Source organism: Myotis myotis, unplaced genomic scaffold (genome assembly GCF_014108235.1).
Source record: "Myotis myotis isolate mMyoMyo1 unplaced genomic scaffold, mMyoMyo1.p scaffold_m19_p_3, whole genome shotgun sequence".
Lineage (NCBI taxonomy): Eukaryota > Metazoa > Chordata > Mammalia > Chiroptera > Vespertilionidae > Myotis > Myotis myotis.
In genome coordinates this window covers 199,365,642-199,383,235 of record NW_023416335.1, presented here as the reverse complement: position 1 = coordinate 199,383,235, position 17,594 = coordinate 199,365,642, and the positions used below count along the sequence as shown (strand labels likewise).

At 37.8% G+C, this 17,594-nt stretch overlaps 1 protein-coding gene across 9 annotated transcripts in view; it reads right to left on the bottom strand.

Moving 5' to 3' along the window:
• The window catches only part of LOC118651661 (PARP1 binding protein), a 73,349-nt gene that overhangs the window by 8,703 nt on the left and 47,052 nt on the right, over positions 1-17,594 (bottom strand). For 3 of the 9 annotated variants that reach the window (XM_036301068.1, XM_036301067.1, XM_036301072.1), the window contains 3 exons: positions 14,198-14,288; positions 13,289-13,378; positions 11,514-11,601 (listed from right to left, as the gene is read on the bottom strand). In XM_036301068.1, coding sequence (XP_036156961.1) covers positions 13,347-13,378; positions 14,198-14,288 — 123 coding nt within the window. In that variant the 3' untranslated portion in view covers positions 11,514-11,601; positions 13,289-13,346. Of the gene's footprint in view, positions 1-9,376; positions 9,461-11,513; positions 11,602-13,288; positions 13,379-14,197; positions 14,289-17,594 lie in introns of those variants that run through there. The other 6 variants (XM_036301069.1, XM_036301073.1, XM_036301064.1 and 3 more) reach the window with 4 other exon arrangements.

Sequence of the window (17,594 nt, the reverse complement as noted above, 5' to 3'; positions counted from 1 at the left end):
CCTACCTTTCAAGCTCTAGTTTCCACTACTCTCCTACATTAACTTTCTGTCCCCTGTACAATTCGTGTATTCTCCAGTCTTTGATGCATTGATCACTCACATCTGAAACAACTTGCTCACCCTTCTCCAAATTCGTATACTCTTCAGAGGCCAACATACCTCTCACATCCCCCACAAATCCTCTGACCATCTCCATCTGGAAATGATTATTTACTTGTTCAGAACTGATTATTCCTGCTGCTTAACAGGCCTTCAACCATTGGCTCAATCTTTAAGTACAGGACTCTACACAGTTATTTATGGGTTGCCCAATAATAACTTTAATAAATATTCAGAATCAAAGGTTTAAATTCCAACTTACTAAAGAAAGTGATATTCCTATAGTTCTATTATTAACTGCAAGCATTAGGGCATCAATTAGTTCAAAAAAATAGTTGTAGGAAATCTCCAAATTTTAGAAAGTTCATTGGATTTATATTCTAAAAAAACACACACACCTGTTTACTATAGTTCTAAAGTACAAGCATAAAGAAGGGAAGGAGGTGGATAGTGATGTCATTAAGACATATTTAGAACAATGTTTAACAGAAATGCAAAAAAATTAAGGTACAATAAATATCAATAACCACAGTTTATTGGCTTATGACTCATATCAGATTTCATGTGCATTTGTTCAAATTTCACAGTAACATGACTCCATGAAGTAGCAGAAACAATCACGTAAAAGAATGGTGAATGTTTGATTGTAATCAAACTTAAAACATTAGCTAAATGTACCCCCATTTAACAGAACCAACCAGTTTGATAAGAATATGGACACTTTGAGGGAATATTTACGCTATTTGATAACCTGGAACCTTGTCATTTTAGTCACTTTCATTATGGAGAAAACTAAAGTCTCCACCTACATAAGCAAGTGCACACTTTATTAAATTTTCAGTAGTTCCAAGTGCTGTGAGGCCCCAAGTCTTTTGAAAATCCTTTGAGACCATCTGCTTTAGAACTTCAACAGGCCTGTGATTCTTTACCCTTCCAGACTGCCTCCACATCTGCAGAGCCTGAGGCTTGACCCTATGTTGCTCTGCAGTATTTGATAAGTAAACAGCTGTAAATGGGGTGAGAGACTCTATTGGGCATGTATAGAAATTAACTAACGTTTTCTAAATTATTTCAGTATGAATCCCTTTTGTGTTTGTTTTTGTTCTAAGATATTTTGTTGTTGTTTGTAGACTGGTCCATGAGATCTTTGAGGAACTGTGTGTTGTGTGTGTGTGTGTGTGTGTGTGTGTGTGTAGCATACCCTTGCCTGGAATATATTCTCCTGTGCCAGATATAATGAAGCCACTCAAGAAATAGTCATTAAATTGAATTCTTATCCTAGGAACAAATAAATGGTATCCAAGAAGGATAGGGTCTAAATTATTGGGCTCTCTTTGAAGTGGAAAATTTGTTTCAGAAGTCAACTAGGTAAAGAGCTACAGTTGTTCTCCTGGGATGACTTTTGAAATGAAAGCTGACCACAGGGGAGATCACTATGACAGGCCTTAACCCTGTTGGATTTAATCACCTATGAAAGATCTTTCCCTGTTGTGCACATCAGGAGGCTTATAAATTGGATGCAGGCAACTCAATCACTTTCAAAAGTCAGCTCTCTACAAAGGAATTGGAAAGAATGGTTTCATAATTCCTACAGTAAGAGGAGCTGCCACAGTAAAATAGCAGCAATTGGGGCTAGGTAGGCCCCTTTCCCATGTAGATTCCCCAGTAAGTGTTTTTGTTTCTTGGTTTTGTTCAAACGAGATCCAAGTTATGGTTTCATAATTTCCCCGTCACCAGCCCTGAAATGAAGTTACTACAGTCCTTCAACTGGAATGACTCCACTAGCTGCATAGCAAACCTTTGTCCAAGATTCAAACCAAACTGAATGTTTGAGGGTTTGGGTTGTTTTGAGTTCTCTAAACTTCAAGCTTACATTTTCATGAACCTTATTCCTGATCTTTTCTGGGAGAATGGAAAAACTGACCTCTTTGGTGCCAGTGTGAGAAGCAGCCCTCCAAGGTTGGTAGCTGACCACACGGAGAGAAGATGGGCCTTGAGAGGAACACTCTGAGAGGATCGATTCTGGAACTGTTTTCTAAAATTCTCCAAAGGCTTTTCCTACATTCTAGTCTCCTAACTCCTATCACTTAATTAAAACATCCAGTGGAAAAACTGGAGTGCAGTATTCCTAAACAGCATAGCATAATGAAAAAAGTAACCCAGCAATTTTAGTTAAGAATTGAAATAAAATAGCTGTAACCTATCATCACAATAATAAGTAAGTAGAATTAAACAAACATGGCAACATCCTCAATGCCATCGTGGAAAAGGACCTGGAGGGACGAGAGAGGGATGTTCGGATTTTAGCCTTTGGGCTTAAAAGATTCATTGAATTCTATAGATCCATGAAAACAGAGTGGAATTGTATGAGGAAAAGAAGTACAAGAAGCAAAGGAGGAGAAAGAAAACTTCATGGCGGAGCCATTTTGTGTGCGTGAAGACAACCTAAGCCACGGGCCAGACATACAATCAAGAACTGTGTCATTCTTCATGAGCATACTGCAGTCTATTCCTGGTTGGATGGACACCAGCTCAGAGACCAACTCCATCACAGAGAGCTTCAGAGTTCTGAATTGATGGTCCCAGTAAAGAGGGAGTTTCAGGAAAGATTGCCCAGCAAAATCAATGATGAAAAGGGGGCACATGAAACCACATCACTAATACTGTCTCATTTTTCATCACTGTGATGGATAAGTGGCTCATACAAAATCCCAGTGTAGGTAAATACAAAGCCAAATGCCATCTGAAGTTGCCTGGCATAAACTTTTGCTTAATAAACAAACACTATATTGACCCAGCCAAAGCCTGTCCCTTAGGAAATGTAAAGGAATCATTTGCAAGTAAGCCAAATTCTGAATGAGAATTGCCACAAGCTCTGCCGAACATCCGGATCTTGAAAGTATTCATACCTAGGCTTGCTACTTCTCCAGAGGGAACCCCCCACAACCCCATGACCAAGCATAATCTGAATATTTACCTAAAGAGATTAAGTAAGACAAGGCTGGTACATGGGATTCAGGTTCTTAATCTCCCTCCCACCACCAATATTTAAATCTTTGTCAGTAGTATCTTGAACAGTCATAACTACCCCTAACAACTCTCTGAAGGGGAACATGTGCAAACAACACTGACCATGACACAATCATCAGGTGTGGGGAGTGCTCGGGTCATGGCAAAAAGGAAACTGCTAGTCACAGATAAAACAAAAATGTTGAAAATCAAGGAAATAAATCAAAATCTGCACTGGAGCAGGAGGTAGTCTCAGTCTGCAGCTGTGGAATCAGTGAGCATCAGTAGCAGGATGGCCAGGGGTTAAATAAACTATGTAAGTTATAAGTCATTTTCAAAGGCTATCCCCCATAGGAATCCCGATATAATTAAAGCAGTAGGAGTGAATTGGTTTGTTCTTATTTCATCATTTTTCCATAACATGGTTTAATACAGAAAATTCAGACTATAGAAAAGCACAAAGAATAATAACACGTGTATTTTAACTACCTATAATCCTATCAAACAGCAATAACACTGTTGATATTTTGGTGTGTAATCTCTGAGACACACCCACACACAAATCTACAAATAAACATACATGCTTAGTGTTTTTAAAAGGTATCCAAAAATGGTTTTGTAACTTTTTTCATTAAATAATATATTAAAAACATATATATATATATGTATATATATATCATCATCTTCATCATTCTTAGTGCCCACATAGTATGGCTGTACCATAACTTGTTTAGCCAATTCTGTATTTATTTATGGTCATTTAACAGTTTCTAATTCAAAAAACAAACAAACAACAACAACAAAAATTGTGCTGCCTGAACCGGTTCTGCTCAGTAGGTAGAGCATCAACCTGCAGACTGAAGGGTCCTGGGTTTAATTCCAGTCAAGGGCACATGCCCAGATTGAGAGCTCAATCCTCAGTGGAGGGCGTGCAGGAGGCAACCAATCAATGAATCTCTCTCATCATTGATGTCTCTCTCTCTCCCCTTCTCCCTTCTCTGAAATCAATAAAAATATATTTTAAAAAAGGAAAAGAAAAGAGAAAAGTGCCAATTAAAAAAAAACACAAAAAACATTGTGTATGTATCTTGGCATTTTCTCTGATTATTTCCTTAAGAAGGATTTCTCAATTTGGATTTACATGGTTAAAGATACATATTTTGGGCCCGGCCCAGTGGCTCAGTAGTTGAATGTCAACCTATGAACATGAATCAGGAGGTCACTGTACAATTCCCAATCAGGGCACATGTCCGGCTTGCATGCTCGATCTCCAGTGTAGGGCGTGCAGGAAGCAACCAATCAGTGATTCTCTCTCATCATTAATGTTTCTCTCTCTCTCTCCCTCTCCCTTCCTCCCTTCCACTCTCTTAAAAAAAAAAAAATCAATGGAAAAAATAGCCTCAGGTGCAGATTAACAACAACAACAACAGAAATTACTAGCTATAGTCAAACAAAATTTACCAAAAATATTTCATTATATTAACCAGTTTTTCCATTATAAAAATAGAAAGTGTATTTTCTTAGCTTTCCATATAGCCACATTATAAAAGCTGGCTCAGCAGCAGTTTCACACTCTTCAAACAGCAGTTTTTCCACTTGCCCACTGTTCACCAGTAATAATAGTTGCTAGGCAGTGGGCAAGACTTTAAGTTTCCAACACGCTATCCATAATCCTTTTTCCTTACTAATAGAATTTCAATACTATTTGGGTGCCAACTTAAACTAACTAAAAATTACTTCCTAATTCTCTTGTAATAAAGAGTGATTGTGTGAGAGTAAATAGACATACCTTTTTAAAAATATTTTTATTGATTCCAGAAAAGAAGGGAGAGGGAGAGAGAGATAGAAACATCAATGATGAGAGAGAATCATTAATCGGCTGCCTCCTGCATGTCCCGCACTGGGGATCGAACCTGCAACCTGGGCATGTGCCCTTGAACGGAATCGAATCTGGGACCCTTCAGTCCACAGACTGACTGAGCCAACTGGCTAGGCGGGCAATAGACATACCTTTTGAGGCTTTTAACTGACATGTGACATTTTGCCTTTCTTCCCTCCACCTCCTTCCAGCCAAAAATAAAGATGTGATGACTGGAGTTGCAACAACTATCGTGGTGACCTTGGGGATGAAATCTAGTACTAAGCTTGGCCAAGAAGAAAGAAAGAACCCAGTTTATAATGACACTGTAGAGCTACCGCACTGGCCCTAATCTGATTATCCCCAAATTCCTCTTTGCATAGAGAAACTAAATCCTCCCATTTATTTAAGTGCCTCTAGTGTGAATCTCTATTACTCAGCTAATTATTAACCAATACAATAATCCCTCTGAGTATCTGATTATCATGTGCATCCACAGTGTCAGTGTCCAACAATATGTCACCTTAGAGAAGTCGAAATGAAGTTGCAAAAATTAAAAAGAAAAAAAATTCTCAGAAGTGGAAATTACACTTCATATCTGCTTCCATATTAAAGTAAAAAGTTGCTAGGGCTTAACAGCATAAGTAAGATTTGATGATTTAAAAGGAAAAATGAAATTAAAATACTAAGCAATGGTTAAGTGCCAATCTTCATGGCTTATCTTCTAGAACTTTTTATAGAATGTAATTGGCAATAGCAGCAAAAACATTTATTAGGTAGGCAACTACATAACTGCAAATGATGCAGAGGTAAATACTGTTTGAATGAGTTAGACAGCGAGACCTCTGCTCCCTAGGGAAGATTCATATATGCACATGTCACAACATATGAAGAGCTTCAAAGACACAGTGACTGCCATCAACAAGAAAAAATATACTTTTGGCAATGGCCAGGACACATCGTTTCTTTCCACACTGGCAAGACCTTGGCTGGAATTCTTTTGGATCAGCTACTGTTCAATAATGGCAAATGTGTACTCCCAGAATAACTGTGGCTTTAAACCACAGGGCAACTGATATAATCTTGGCTCTATGTCAGAAATAAGAAAAATACAGAAAACAGCCTGAATAATTACTAAATGTATTGACTGCAATGTAACTTTTGATGTTGTCCGTAGACCTGAACTATAAATTACTAGGTAGCTATTTGTGCCTCCAATTTGTCAGGATCTAAGGAGCTCGTGGGACAATCACAGTAGTTCATCAATAGTCATTTAAATAGCTACTGTAGCCCTAGCTGGTTTGGCTCAGTGAATAGAGCATTGGCCTATGGACTGAAGGGTCCCAGGTTCAATTCTGCACATGCCAGGGTTGCAGGCTCCATCCCCAGTAGGGAGCGTGCAGGAGATAACCAATCAAAGATTCTCTCTCATCACTGATGTTTCTATCTCTCTCTCCCTCTCCCTTTCTCTCTGAAATCAATAGAAATATTTTTTAAAGAGTTATTTTATAAAATAAATAAGAATAAATAAACAGCTACTATAAACCCTGCAACATGCAGATTATAGTTATGGGTATGATTGTCTATTTAATGACTATCTCTCCTATCTATATATATAAAACCCTAAGCAACCAGTCGACCATTTGACCGGTCGCTATGAAGTACACTGACCATCAGGGGGCAGACGCTCAATGCAGGAGCTGCCCCTGGTAGTCAGTGTGTTCCCACAGCAGGAGTGCTGCTCAGCTGACTGATGGGCGCCAGACGCTGAGCTCACAGGTGGTGAGCACAACTGCGGCAGCGCAAGCCTCTCCCGCCTTCACGGCAGCACTACTGAGCAGTGGCAGAGGCAGGCACAGTGGGGCTGGGATGAGCGGAGCAGCTCGGCACCCGGCCAGGTCTCAGGCTCTTCCCCAGCCTGGCCTGTGCGCATGGGGCCGAAACTGGCAGTCCAACATCCCCAGAGGGGTTCTGGATTGTGAGAGGGCACAGGCCAGGCTGAGGGAACCTCATTGGTGCACGAATCTGTGCACTGGGCCTCTAGTTAGAATATAAACTTCATATAGAAGGTCCTGGGGCTACCTTGTCTACTACCAAATCCCAGTGCCTAGCACAGTGATGGCATATATTATTATATGCACAATGAATATTTGTTGAATGACTAAAGGTACAAGAGAGTTACAAGACACAATACTTACATTTCCTCCACTCAGGTGACAAAATATAAAATAATTATATCTCATTGTCTAGATGACCTTCACAGTCCCCACTGTCTAGGGCAATGCTAACCAGTAGAATTTTCTGCAATGATGAAAATGTTCTGACTGTCCAACATGCTAGCTACTAGCTGGATGGGGCAACTGAGCATTTAAACTGTTGCCAGTGCAACTATGCTATATTATCCTATCCTCATCTTATGCTATGTAGCCTCATTTGGTTTCTATTAAAATTTCAGTTCAGAATTTCTTCGAGTTTGAAGTAACGAATAGGGAATCCTAACTTAAGATTTTCCATTAAAGTATTCCTTTCCCCCACTTCTGCTGCCCAAAAAAATATACACAACTAAAAGAAATCCAGGAAAGATGGTTAATAGGTTGTTTGCCCGGGAATTCCATTTTACCATGTTGTAGTTGGGGGAGAAAAAGTAGGACAGAGTTTAGCCATCTTTAACTATAGAGAGAACTAGTGGCATTTCAAGGACACAATATTAAAAGTTAAGATTATAAAATCAAACATTCAGAATACAAATAAATCCATAGAAACAATATCTCCATAAGAGTGATAGGCCGACCCTATCCCAGCCCAAGCAGTGCTGGATGGCTAACTGTCATATTGCAGAACATTCCTTCAGCTACTAAATATACATTTACTGAGTGCTCTCTCTGTGCCAAACACTATATAAAGCACTAGGGATACAGTATTGAACAGACTGATAAAATCCTTGTCCTCACAGAGTCTATAGTTTGGTAGATAGAGACAGCCAGTCAACAAAGAAATAAGTAAGATATATAGTGTGCCCAGTGGTCCTAAGTTCTATGGAGAAAAAAAGAAAGCAGGGAAGAGGGGCAGGGTGTACAGGGAAAGGGCTGGCTAGGGAAGACCTTACTGAAAAGATGACATTTGAGACAAGCCTTGGTGCAAGCCCGAAGGTCTCTGAGGAAAGAGAGTTCTAGGCAAGGAAACAGCAAGTTCAAGGAACAGCAAATAGGCCAATGTGCCTGGAGCTGAGAGACAAGTTCAGGAGCACAGAAGAGGTCAGAAAGTCAAGGAGAGCCTTGGGAACCACTCTCACTAAGGACCTGAAGTGGGTTCTAGGAATAACTGGAGACGTTCAGAGCATCTGAATCAACAAGGGAAACGATCTGACTTTTATTTTGGAAGGTCTACTCTGGATACTATATTAAAAAGAGACTTGGGGGCTTGGGGAGAAGTGGGAGGCGATTAGGAACATAACAGGCAAAATCCCCGGCTCTCAATTAGCTTACATTCTAACAATTCGAAGCAGGTACTTCTCAATCTTACAAAGGACTTTATTAAAAAATTCAGTTATGCCCTAACTGGTTTGGCTCAGTGGATAGAGTGTTGGCCTGCGGACTGAAGGGTTCGATTCCGGTCAAGGGCATGTACCTTGGTTGTGGGCACATCCCCAGTGGGGAGTGTGCAGGAGGCAGCTGAATCGATGTTTCTCTCTCCTCGATGTTTCTAACTCTCTATCTCTCTCCCTTCCTCTCTGTAAAAAAAAATCAATAAAATACATTTTTAAAAAATTCAGTTATTCAATTATATAATATATACAACTTGTCAAAAGCTGATCTCATGGGTACCTGCCAGAACAACAAACAATCAATAAGCAGGTGTTTCCAACGGACATAGTCAAGTATATTCTGCATTGAGCAAGATGAGAAACAAGAAGAGGCTAACTAATTGATTCCACATACTTAAGTCTGTAAAGAGGGGGTGGGTGTCTCCACATTCTATCCCAGTAAAAAGGTTTCACAAAAAGGTCTTGACTAATCAACTATTACCAAAAGGAGGTCAAATTAAATCAAAGCTATAAAGATTCATGGTTTGTGCTGTGTGGTCGACATGTGACCCAGAAACCTGTGGTTTTTTTCAGGAAATGCCAACAGAAATCTCACAGAAATTATTTTAAAACAATAACAGCAACACCCAGAGAGGCTGTATATGAAATGGTTGAGAACACAGACTCCTGAGATGGCATGTCTGGGTTTGAAACTCACCTCTAGCATTTGTTAGCTGTATGACCTTCAACAAGTGGCTTAGTCTCTATCACAGGGTTTTTGTGAGGATGAAACCGGCTAAGGCAGGAAATGTACTTAGGACAAAACCTGGCACATAGGAATGCTCAGTCAGTGTCGCTTGATAAGTGTAATGATATTTATTGAACACTTACTATGTCCTATGTCGTAGGAACTACTGAGGGCGTACATATCCATTCTTACAACAACCTTTTGAAATGGCTACTATTGTTATCTGCATTTTGTAGGAGAGAAAAGAAGTACAGAGTTAAATAACATGGCCATGTGCACACCATAAGAGGCAACACAGCAATTCAAACCCAGACATGGGCTCCACAGCACAGGCTCCTAAATTATGCTATCCGGCCTCCCACATGCTAGAGCTGATGATATCTATGCTTGCTCCAGGCCAAAAAATAGCCCCCCCCCCCCCCCGCCCTCCCGCGAGTATCCACATCAAATCTCTGTAACCTGTGAGTGATACCTTATTTGTAGATGTGAGTATATGGCAGATCTTGAGGTGAAGAGGGTATTCTATGTTATCCTGGTAGCACAGAGATATAAGGGACACACACAGAGGAAAGACTCAGGAAAGACTATGTGAAGACAAAGGAGAGAGAGAGAGAGAGAGAGAGAGAGAGAGAGAGAGAGAGAGAGAGAGAGAGAGAGAGAGAGAGAGAGAACTGCAAAGCTAACAGCTACCAGAAGCTGAAGAGGACAGGACGAATTCTCCCCTGGGACTCTGAAGGACATGTGGCCTGTCTATGGCTGGATTTCAGGCTTCTGGCCTCCAGAAGTGTAATACATTTCTGTTATTTCATGCAATTGAGTTTATAGTAATCTGTTACAGCACCCCTGGGAAATTAATATAATGCTCTATATCATATTCTGGAACTTATCATACCTTGTGCTGTCTTCTTGATTAACAAGAAATTATCCATACATTTTCTCTTATGTATTGAAAGTCTACTATGTGCCAGACTCTGTTCTTGATGCCGGAGATAAAAAGGGAAACAAAGTCCCTACTGTTATGGATGTTGGGGAAGATGGACAATAAATGTATGCAAATAAAAAATTTTAGAAAAAGCACAGTGAAGAAAATTAAGAGTGAAATGGAATAGGGGACGACTGGGAAAGGGGCTCTTTAGGCAGTGGGATCAAAAAAGCACAGTCAGAATCATGACATTTGAGCTCCATACAAGTAACAGGAAGATGCTCCTCCTGACAGAGGGAACAAGGCAAAGATCTGGAGCCAAAAATAACCTCCGCATATTGCAGGAACAGAAAGGCTGAAGTGTGAAGAGGGTGGTACAGGCATGTAGGACATTTGTATCAGTTATCTACTGCTACAATAATGCTGCGTAACACACACACACACACACACACATACACACAACCTTCATGTTATAGCATGTGCTTCTGGGGTCAGCAGGGAGTCCATGGGTAGAGCCCTGGCCCGTGTGGCTCAGTTGATTGGGCGTTATCCCATGCACCAAAAAGTTGCTGGTTTAATTCCCGGTCAGGGCACATGGGCCTGGGTTGGGGGCTCCCTCCCAAGTAGGGGGCATGTGAGATGCAGCCAATCAGTGTTTCATTCACATCAATGTTTCTCTTTCTCTAAAATAAATAAATAAATGAATAAATAAATAAATAATATATTTTTAAAAATGCAATCAGAAAAACAGAACCATTCAAATATACACACATACAAACAGATGCATACACTATTTGTCACGGGATTTGACCACAGGCAACTGGTAAGCCAAGTATTCAGTCTCCCTAAGATTGTCCCATCCGATGCTGGAGTCCACAAGGCAGGGAGTTGGGAAGGAAAGATGGATGTAAAGTAGGGAAGAGCAAGGACAAGCACAAGTTGAAACCAATGAGGGCAGACAAACTCATATCTGAAGGGACAGCTAATTCCCTTTATCAGAGAACTGCACCCACACACCTACCCCAGGAGTGAGAGAGAAATGTACAGATAAAGAGAAGGAAATTTTGGAAAATGTAATTCGGCCTAGGCAACTGGATATATTACAAAGCTACTACAGAAACTGTTTCCTCTTTTTTCAATTTTCTAAGTTTTTGTAGGATTGGTATTACTACTTGGAAATTACCAATGCGGCCATTTGGGCCCGAAGTTTTCTTTATGACAAAAAGTTTTAACTTACAGATTTAATTTCTTTGATAAAGAAATGTTTAGATTTCCTATTACTTCTTGGGGGAGCGATGGCAACTAACTATGAAGAGGCAAAAGGTAACTTTCTGGGGTGATGGCAATGTCTTACCTTGAAAGGAATCACCAGGGTAGACATTTGTCAAAACTCTGCACATGTACATTTATGATTTGTACATTTTATTTTTTGTAACTTTTACCTTAAAAGAAAAAATTATAAATATGTTAAATTCTGGTTAATTTTATACATGTTAAAGTATTTAGTGGAAAGTATTCTGATATATGTAATATATTTTGAAATGCATTAAAAGAATATGATGATTAAGAGATAGAATGATAAATAATAAAAACAAGGATAGAAAAATATGAAAGGTAGAATCTAGGTGAAGGTATATAGATTATTTGCTGCATACATTTGGGAAGGAATTCTAAAATTTCTCATATCTTTTGATAATATAAGTAAGCAATCTCGGCTTTTAGGCTCACAAAATTAGCCATTTATCCAGTTAACTGCTGTGGGCAAGCACAGGATTTGGTTGGAATGTCTGTAAGGAGGATTCTCTGAAAGGCCAGGGGCTTCTGGGGTGACCTTGCCAAAAGCAGCAGCCCCTACCTTGACTTTTCCAAACAAGTCTGAACCCCCGAGGGTTTTACTAGAATCTTTTGTGTGTGTGTGTGTATCATCAAATTTTATTCATGCCATAAATGCTGAAATCGAAAAACATGTGCTGTAATAAGTTGCTACAAAATAAACAAGCACAAAGTAATTTGGAAAAGGAAATTTACTAAAATCTTTATGTTTAGTCTTGCTTAAAGGATGCATGTGCTTTCTCAAGGATGCTTACCATGCGGATTGTATCTAGAGGTTCATTTTAGTTCAAGCTGTTGTTACAATAAAAACCTAAGGAGGCAGGCAATCTGGGCCTTTTTGGCTCCTTATGCCAACTAACCCCTTAGCTTCTCTTTCACAGAAACATGTGTCAGAGTAACCATTCATCCATCGTTCAGGGTCTGCCAGTCAGTCCGGCAAACTGCCATGCATCCAAAACGGAAACCATCCCCACACACCACGATATTTTGAATTTAATTTAAAAAATCAATTTGCAATGAATATTATAAAAATAAATATATTACTCACAATTTGGGTGTTCTTGAATATTTTCAGCTGAAAAGTCTTGTGAAAAATGATTTTAAAGTTGGTCAGGGCTGCCACTTAGGGAAACATTTTTTTTTTTTAATAGATGCAAGTGGCATGAGGGGAAGGTCCATTGCTTGTGTCTACAGATGCTTATGGTGGACAATGGGTTAAAATTCAGGGTTCTCAGGAAAACAATGACCAATAGTATTTGATTTGCATAAATTTACTTGGCCAAAGATATGTTATCACATGGTCAAAGATATGTTCATTGGAGGAAAGATAATTTCAATCAAGTTATTTACAAATATAAGATGTTAGTAGTAGGTCTTCAGAAAATGGAAGTCACATTTCATATAAACCTTTTGCCTTTCCAAGGTTTTCTGAACCACCCAAGCCCATCTGGCAATAGTTTTTCTTCTTCAAAGTTCCTTTCTATCACTTGGGGACACAATTTTCAGCATCAATGAAAAATAAATCTATGCTCCATTGCACATCAGAGTAACCAACATTTTTTAAAAAGTATCATTTAAAAAAAAAAAACTGGAGACTATCTCCATAATTAAATGATTATGGGAAAACCTCATAATATTCAGAGTCTATGAGAAGTTAAGCAATATAAAAGAAAACATTAACCAACTTTTCTAAACTGTCAAAATGATTTGGATTTGGTCCAGATTTTGTGTGAAGATCAGCCAAAACAATTCACCCAGTAGAAATTTAAAACAAAATACACAATTATTGATATTTACTATAGTTTCAGACCAGCAGCTAAGAAAAAAAGTCGCCGCTGACAAGGACTTTTGTAGATTAAAAGGCCATCTCCAAAACAGGTTGAAACCCTGGGGAAAAAAAACAGGGCACAACTAACATTAAAAAGTTTTTTAAAAGCCCAAAGAACAAAAATGTCAGAGAATTTCAAAGTCTTATAAGTACATTCACAGAAAACATATGCCAAGTAAGATTTAAACAGTCCCCAAGAGAATCAACTGCTAACTATACCCATCTCTGAAGAATTCTTTCAGAATATTAACCTGCCATTTCAGAACTTAAAAAATAGCCCTATATAATTCTTACAGGAAATAACTTAACATGCACTACAGATATATTTTGTGCAAATGGATTCAAACTCGCTTATAGAGAGCATTTTCCCTAAAGAATGAATTAAAATGTCCATTCCCAGCAACATGGCCGACTAGTTGTACAGAGAACACCTCTCCGTAAACAACACTTTAAAATGCTAGATGAAAACATCTTTTATAGAGAGTACGGCTGAATTGGTGGTAAAATAAAGAAGACCATTGGAGGCTAGAAAAGAGAAAATAGGATATTTCACAGGGTTTAACAAGGGTTAGAACCAGCATGTGCTGAGAGATTCTATGAATTCCTGGTGACCTAGTGCCTAGTTTTAATGACCTACTTGTACAGGGACAAAAGGTAAAGCATGTGAAATGAGGGATCAGGTCAGAAACTCTCACATAATGCTGGGAACCCCCCGCCCCCTATCCCCCCCCCCCCCCCGGAAGGAACTAGAAAAAAATCCAGGAAGTGGAAGGAAATATGCCTAAATTGGAATGAATGGCTCTGGAAAGAAGGGGGTTAAGTGTGGAGAAAAAGGTATATATTGTCCTGAGAATTCCTAATGACAAAGGCATACTCACCACCTTTGGTATTTGCACTGACTGTGGCCTGAAAAGCCTCAAGCTCTAATTTTAATTTAACGTTGCCCTGGAGTGGTCTTGCTCCCAGTGCCTGGCAGAAGCAAACACAGGAATTTCAAAAATTCCTTTAGATACAGTTTACTAAATATACATACAAAATAAAAATTTGCTGAACACATGATGAAGACACCATGAGCTAAGATCAGCAGAAATAACAAACTGCAGAATCAGATGGGCAAAGTCAACAGATACTGAACAATCAAATACAAATATAAAATAAATGTTTAAAAATAAATAAATGTCTTATAGATTTAAAACAAAAGATTAAAAATGTGTTGAATGAAAAAAAAATAGAAAACTGTAATTGACCAGACAGATCTGAAAAAGAACCAAATGAGAACTTTTAAAAATAAAAAATATAAGAGATTAAATTAAGTAATTGATGGGTCAAAGAGAAAATAATAATGAAAATTATAAAATTCAGAACAGTGACTATTCTGCCTATCAAAATTGTGAGAACTAGCAAAAATGATGCATAAAGAGAAACCTGTTGCCTTAAATGCTAATTTTTCAAAGTCTAAATATTAATGAGCTGTCCCTCCCATTTTAATTAGAAAAAGAGCAAAATAAACCTCAAAAATTAAAGAAATAATACAAAGCAAAAATTAGTGAAATAGAAAAATTATATAGTGAAGAACAACAAAGCCAAAAGTTAGTTGTCAGAAAGGCTAACAAAACTGATACACTGGACTGTGGGAAAGTGAGAACCAGAATAAGGGAGTCAAACTGTCACATAAGGAAGAAGGCCATGGAGGATGAGCCTGTGGAGGTTACTGTTCTGTGCCATAAACTCTAGGAAATGCCACATTTGATCAGATAGTGACATCTTTCTGTATATAAGCTTTTTAACTACTATTTTAGGCACCTTGCAGTTCGCACGTTATTTGTTTTGTATCATGGCATAAATATTTACAAGAAATCTCTCATAGGCTTTCCCAGGTAAAATGTTATGGTAAGCATGCAGTTTGCAGTCTAGTTTTTTACATAACATAAAATTGGTGTACCTTTACAATACAAGTACACTTGGTTTTATGATTTACATTTATCATGTGATTTTTAAAAATCCACTTATCTAATATATGGGAGAATAAGGTCTACTTTTGGTCTTCTTTTTGCTTAAATACTATCAATTTCTTAATTAATTAATTGGTATGTAGAGCTCCTAGAACCCCTGGGAGATTACAGATATCCAACCTGGTGAGTTTCTTCAAGAATAACAAAGAACATGATTCCACAGCTTTCCTAGGATGTTTGCTGATAGATTCTCTTTTGGTACTAAACGAAATTCTTTTTATAGGATACAGCCCAGGCCAATTTATAATTAAATCTGTGTTCTGATGATGCTTCTAAAATTGATACGTTAAAGAAGCTTGATCTTACTTTTTAATTTACTTCAATGAGTAGTTCAGGTGCTTAACTGGAGTTTTAATTCTATGACATGTACATTGGATTCACGACCCTTAATGCAGCCTTTTTAGTTATGTGGTGTTTGGCATAATGGCAATAAGGTTTTCCCCATTTTGGTTTTGGAAAGACACAAATAGTGTGTTTATCTGGCTCATGTTAGTACTTAGACTTTTAAACCAAGACCTTTTACCATAAATGTTAGTGGTGTTTGTCCATTGTAGCCTGTGTAATGTTTATTAATAGCTGTATCTTATGACTTCCATAAATGGCTTATTGATATTCAAAAACCTATGTCTGTGTTTTGAGGGTTGGGATAAAAAACACTAAATGACAATTTGAGAAAGACATATTGCTTACAAATTTTGATGTGTGTGGGAAAATACTGTTGCAATGAAAATCTTGGTAATTGATTGTAATAAGTAGTCAATATTTTATTAGAACCAACTTGTACAGACTAATAAAAAAAAAGAGCACTACACAAAAATCAATTACATGTGTACAAATCAGCAATTATGTTAGAAAGGGGTAAACTTTTTCAAGATACCACTTATAATAACTGAAAATAAAAAGTTAATTATAATTAAATTATAAAGAATTAGAATTCACCCTAGCCTGTTTGACTCAGTAGACAGTGTTGGCCTGTGGACTGAAGAGTCGCAGATTCGAGTCCAGTCAAGGACACAGGCCTGGGTTGTGGGCTCAATTCCCTGTAGGGGGTGTGCAGGAGGCAGCTGATCAATGATTCTCTCTCATCATTGAAGTTTCTATCTCCCTCTCCCCTTCCCTTCCTCTCTGAAATCAATAAAATATATTCTAAAAAAAGAATTAGAATTATTTCAAAAGATATATAACCTTTACGAATAAAACAAGAAAAATCTTATTAAAAGGTTAATAAAGATCTAAATAAATATGGAAAAGTACCACGTTCATGGATAAGAAAATTATCTTAAGGGTGTTAATTCCCCTCTAAAATCAATTTCAGAAACAATGCAATTCCCTTCATAATCCCATCAAGGTTTCTCACAGAACTTAAAAAGCTGATATGAAGATTTGTATAGAAAAGAAATGCACAATAGCCAAAGAACTGCTATAGAAGAAAAACTGATGGGTGACTAGGGGGCTTAGAAACTTGCCTTACCAGATATCAAAAACTATTTTAAAGTTTTGATTATTAAGACTAGATTTGGCAGTGGAATAAAGAGTTCTGAAAGAGACCCACTCATGCATAAAAGCTTGATGTACTGCAGAACTGACATTACAGATTAGTGGGAACAGGATGAATTATTCAAGAAATGTATAAGGACTTTTAGAAAAAGTAAAATTATATATCCCGTGTCATATACATTATTCTAGATAAATTAAGAATTTAAATGTGAAAGTAAAAGCATTGAAACTTTTAGACTATATAAAAATATGTTCATGATCTCAGAGTACATGTATCTAACAAAGAATTAATATCCAGGATATCTACATAAAGAACTCCCATGAATCAATAAGAAAAAGACAAAGCACTCAACAGAAAATGGACAAGTATTTTTTTTCCAAAATTATTTTATGTAAGAGAAAAGATAAATGGTTCATAAACATACAAAAAAATACTCAACCTTTTTGGTAATTAGGAAAATACAAATTAAAAGGAGAATAAGATACCCAAGTATTGGCGAGGATGTGGAGTGATGCGAACTCGCATAGCCTGCTGGTGAAAGCTTAAATTGGTTGCTACTCTTCTGTAAACACTTGGCATCAGTAAAGCTGAACATGCACATACTCCATGATCTGGCAATTTAATGCCTAGAAATAACCCCTAGAAAAACGCTTGCTCATATGTGCCAGAAGACATATACAAGAATATATTCTCTAACACATTGTGGTCAAAATTAGAAATTAACTCTGAAATGTTTAATTAAAAATCATACAATACATTCATCAT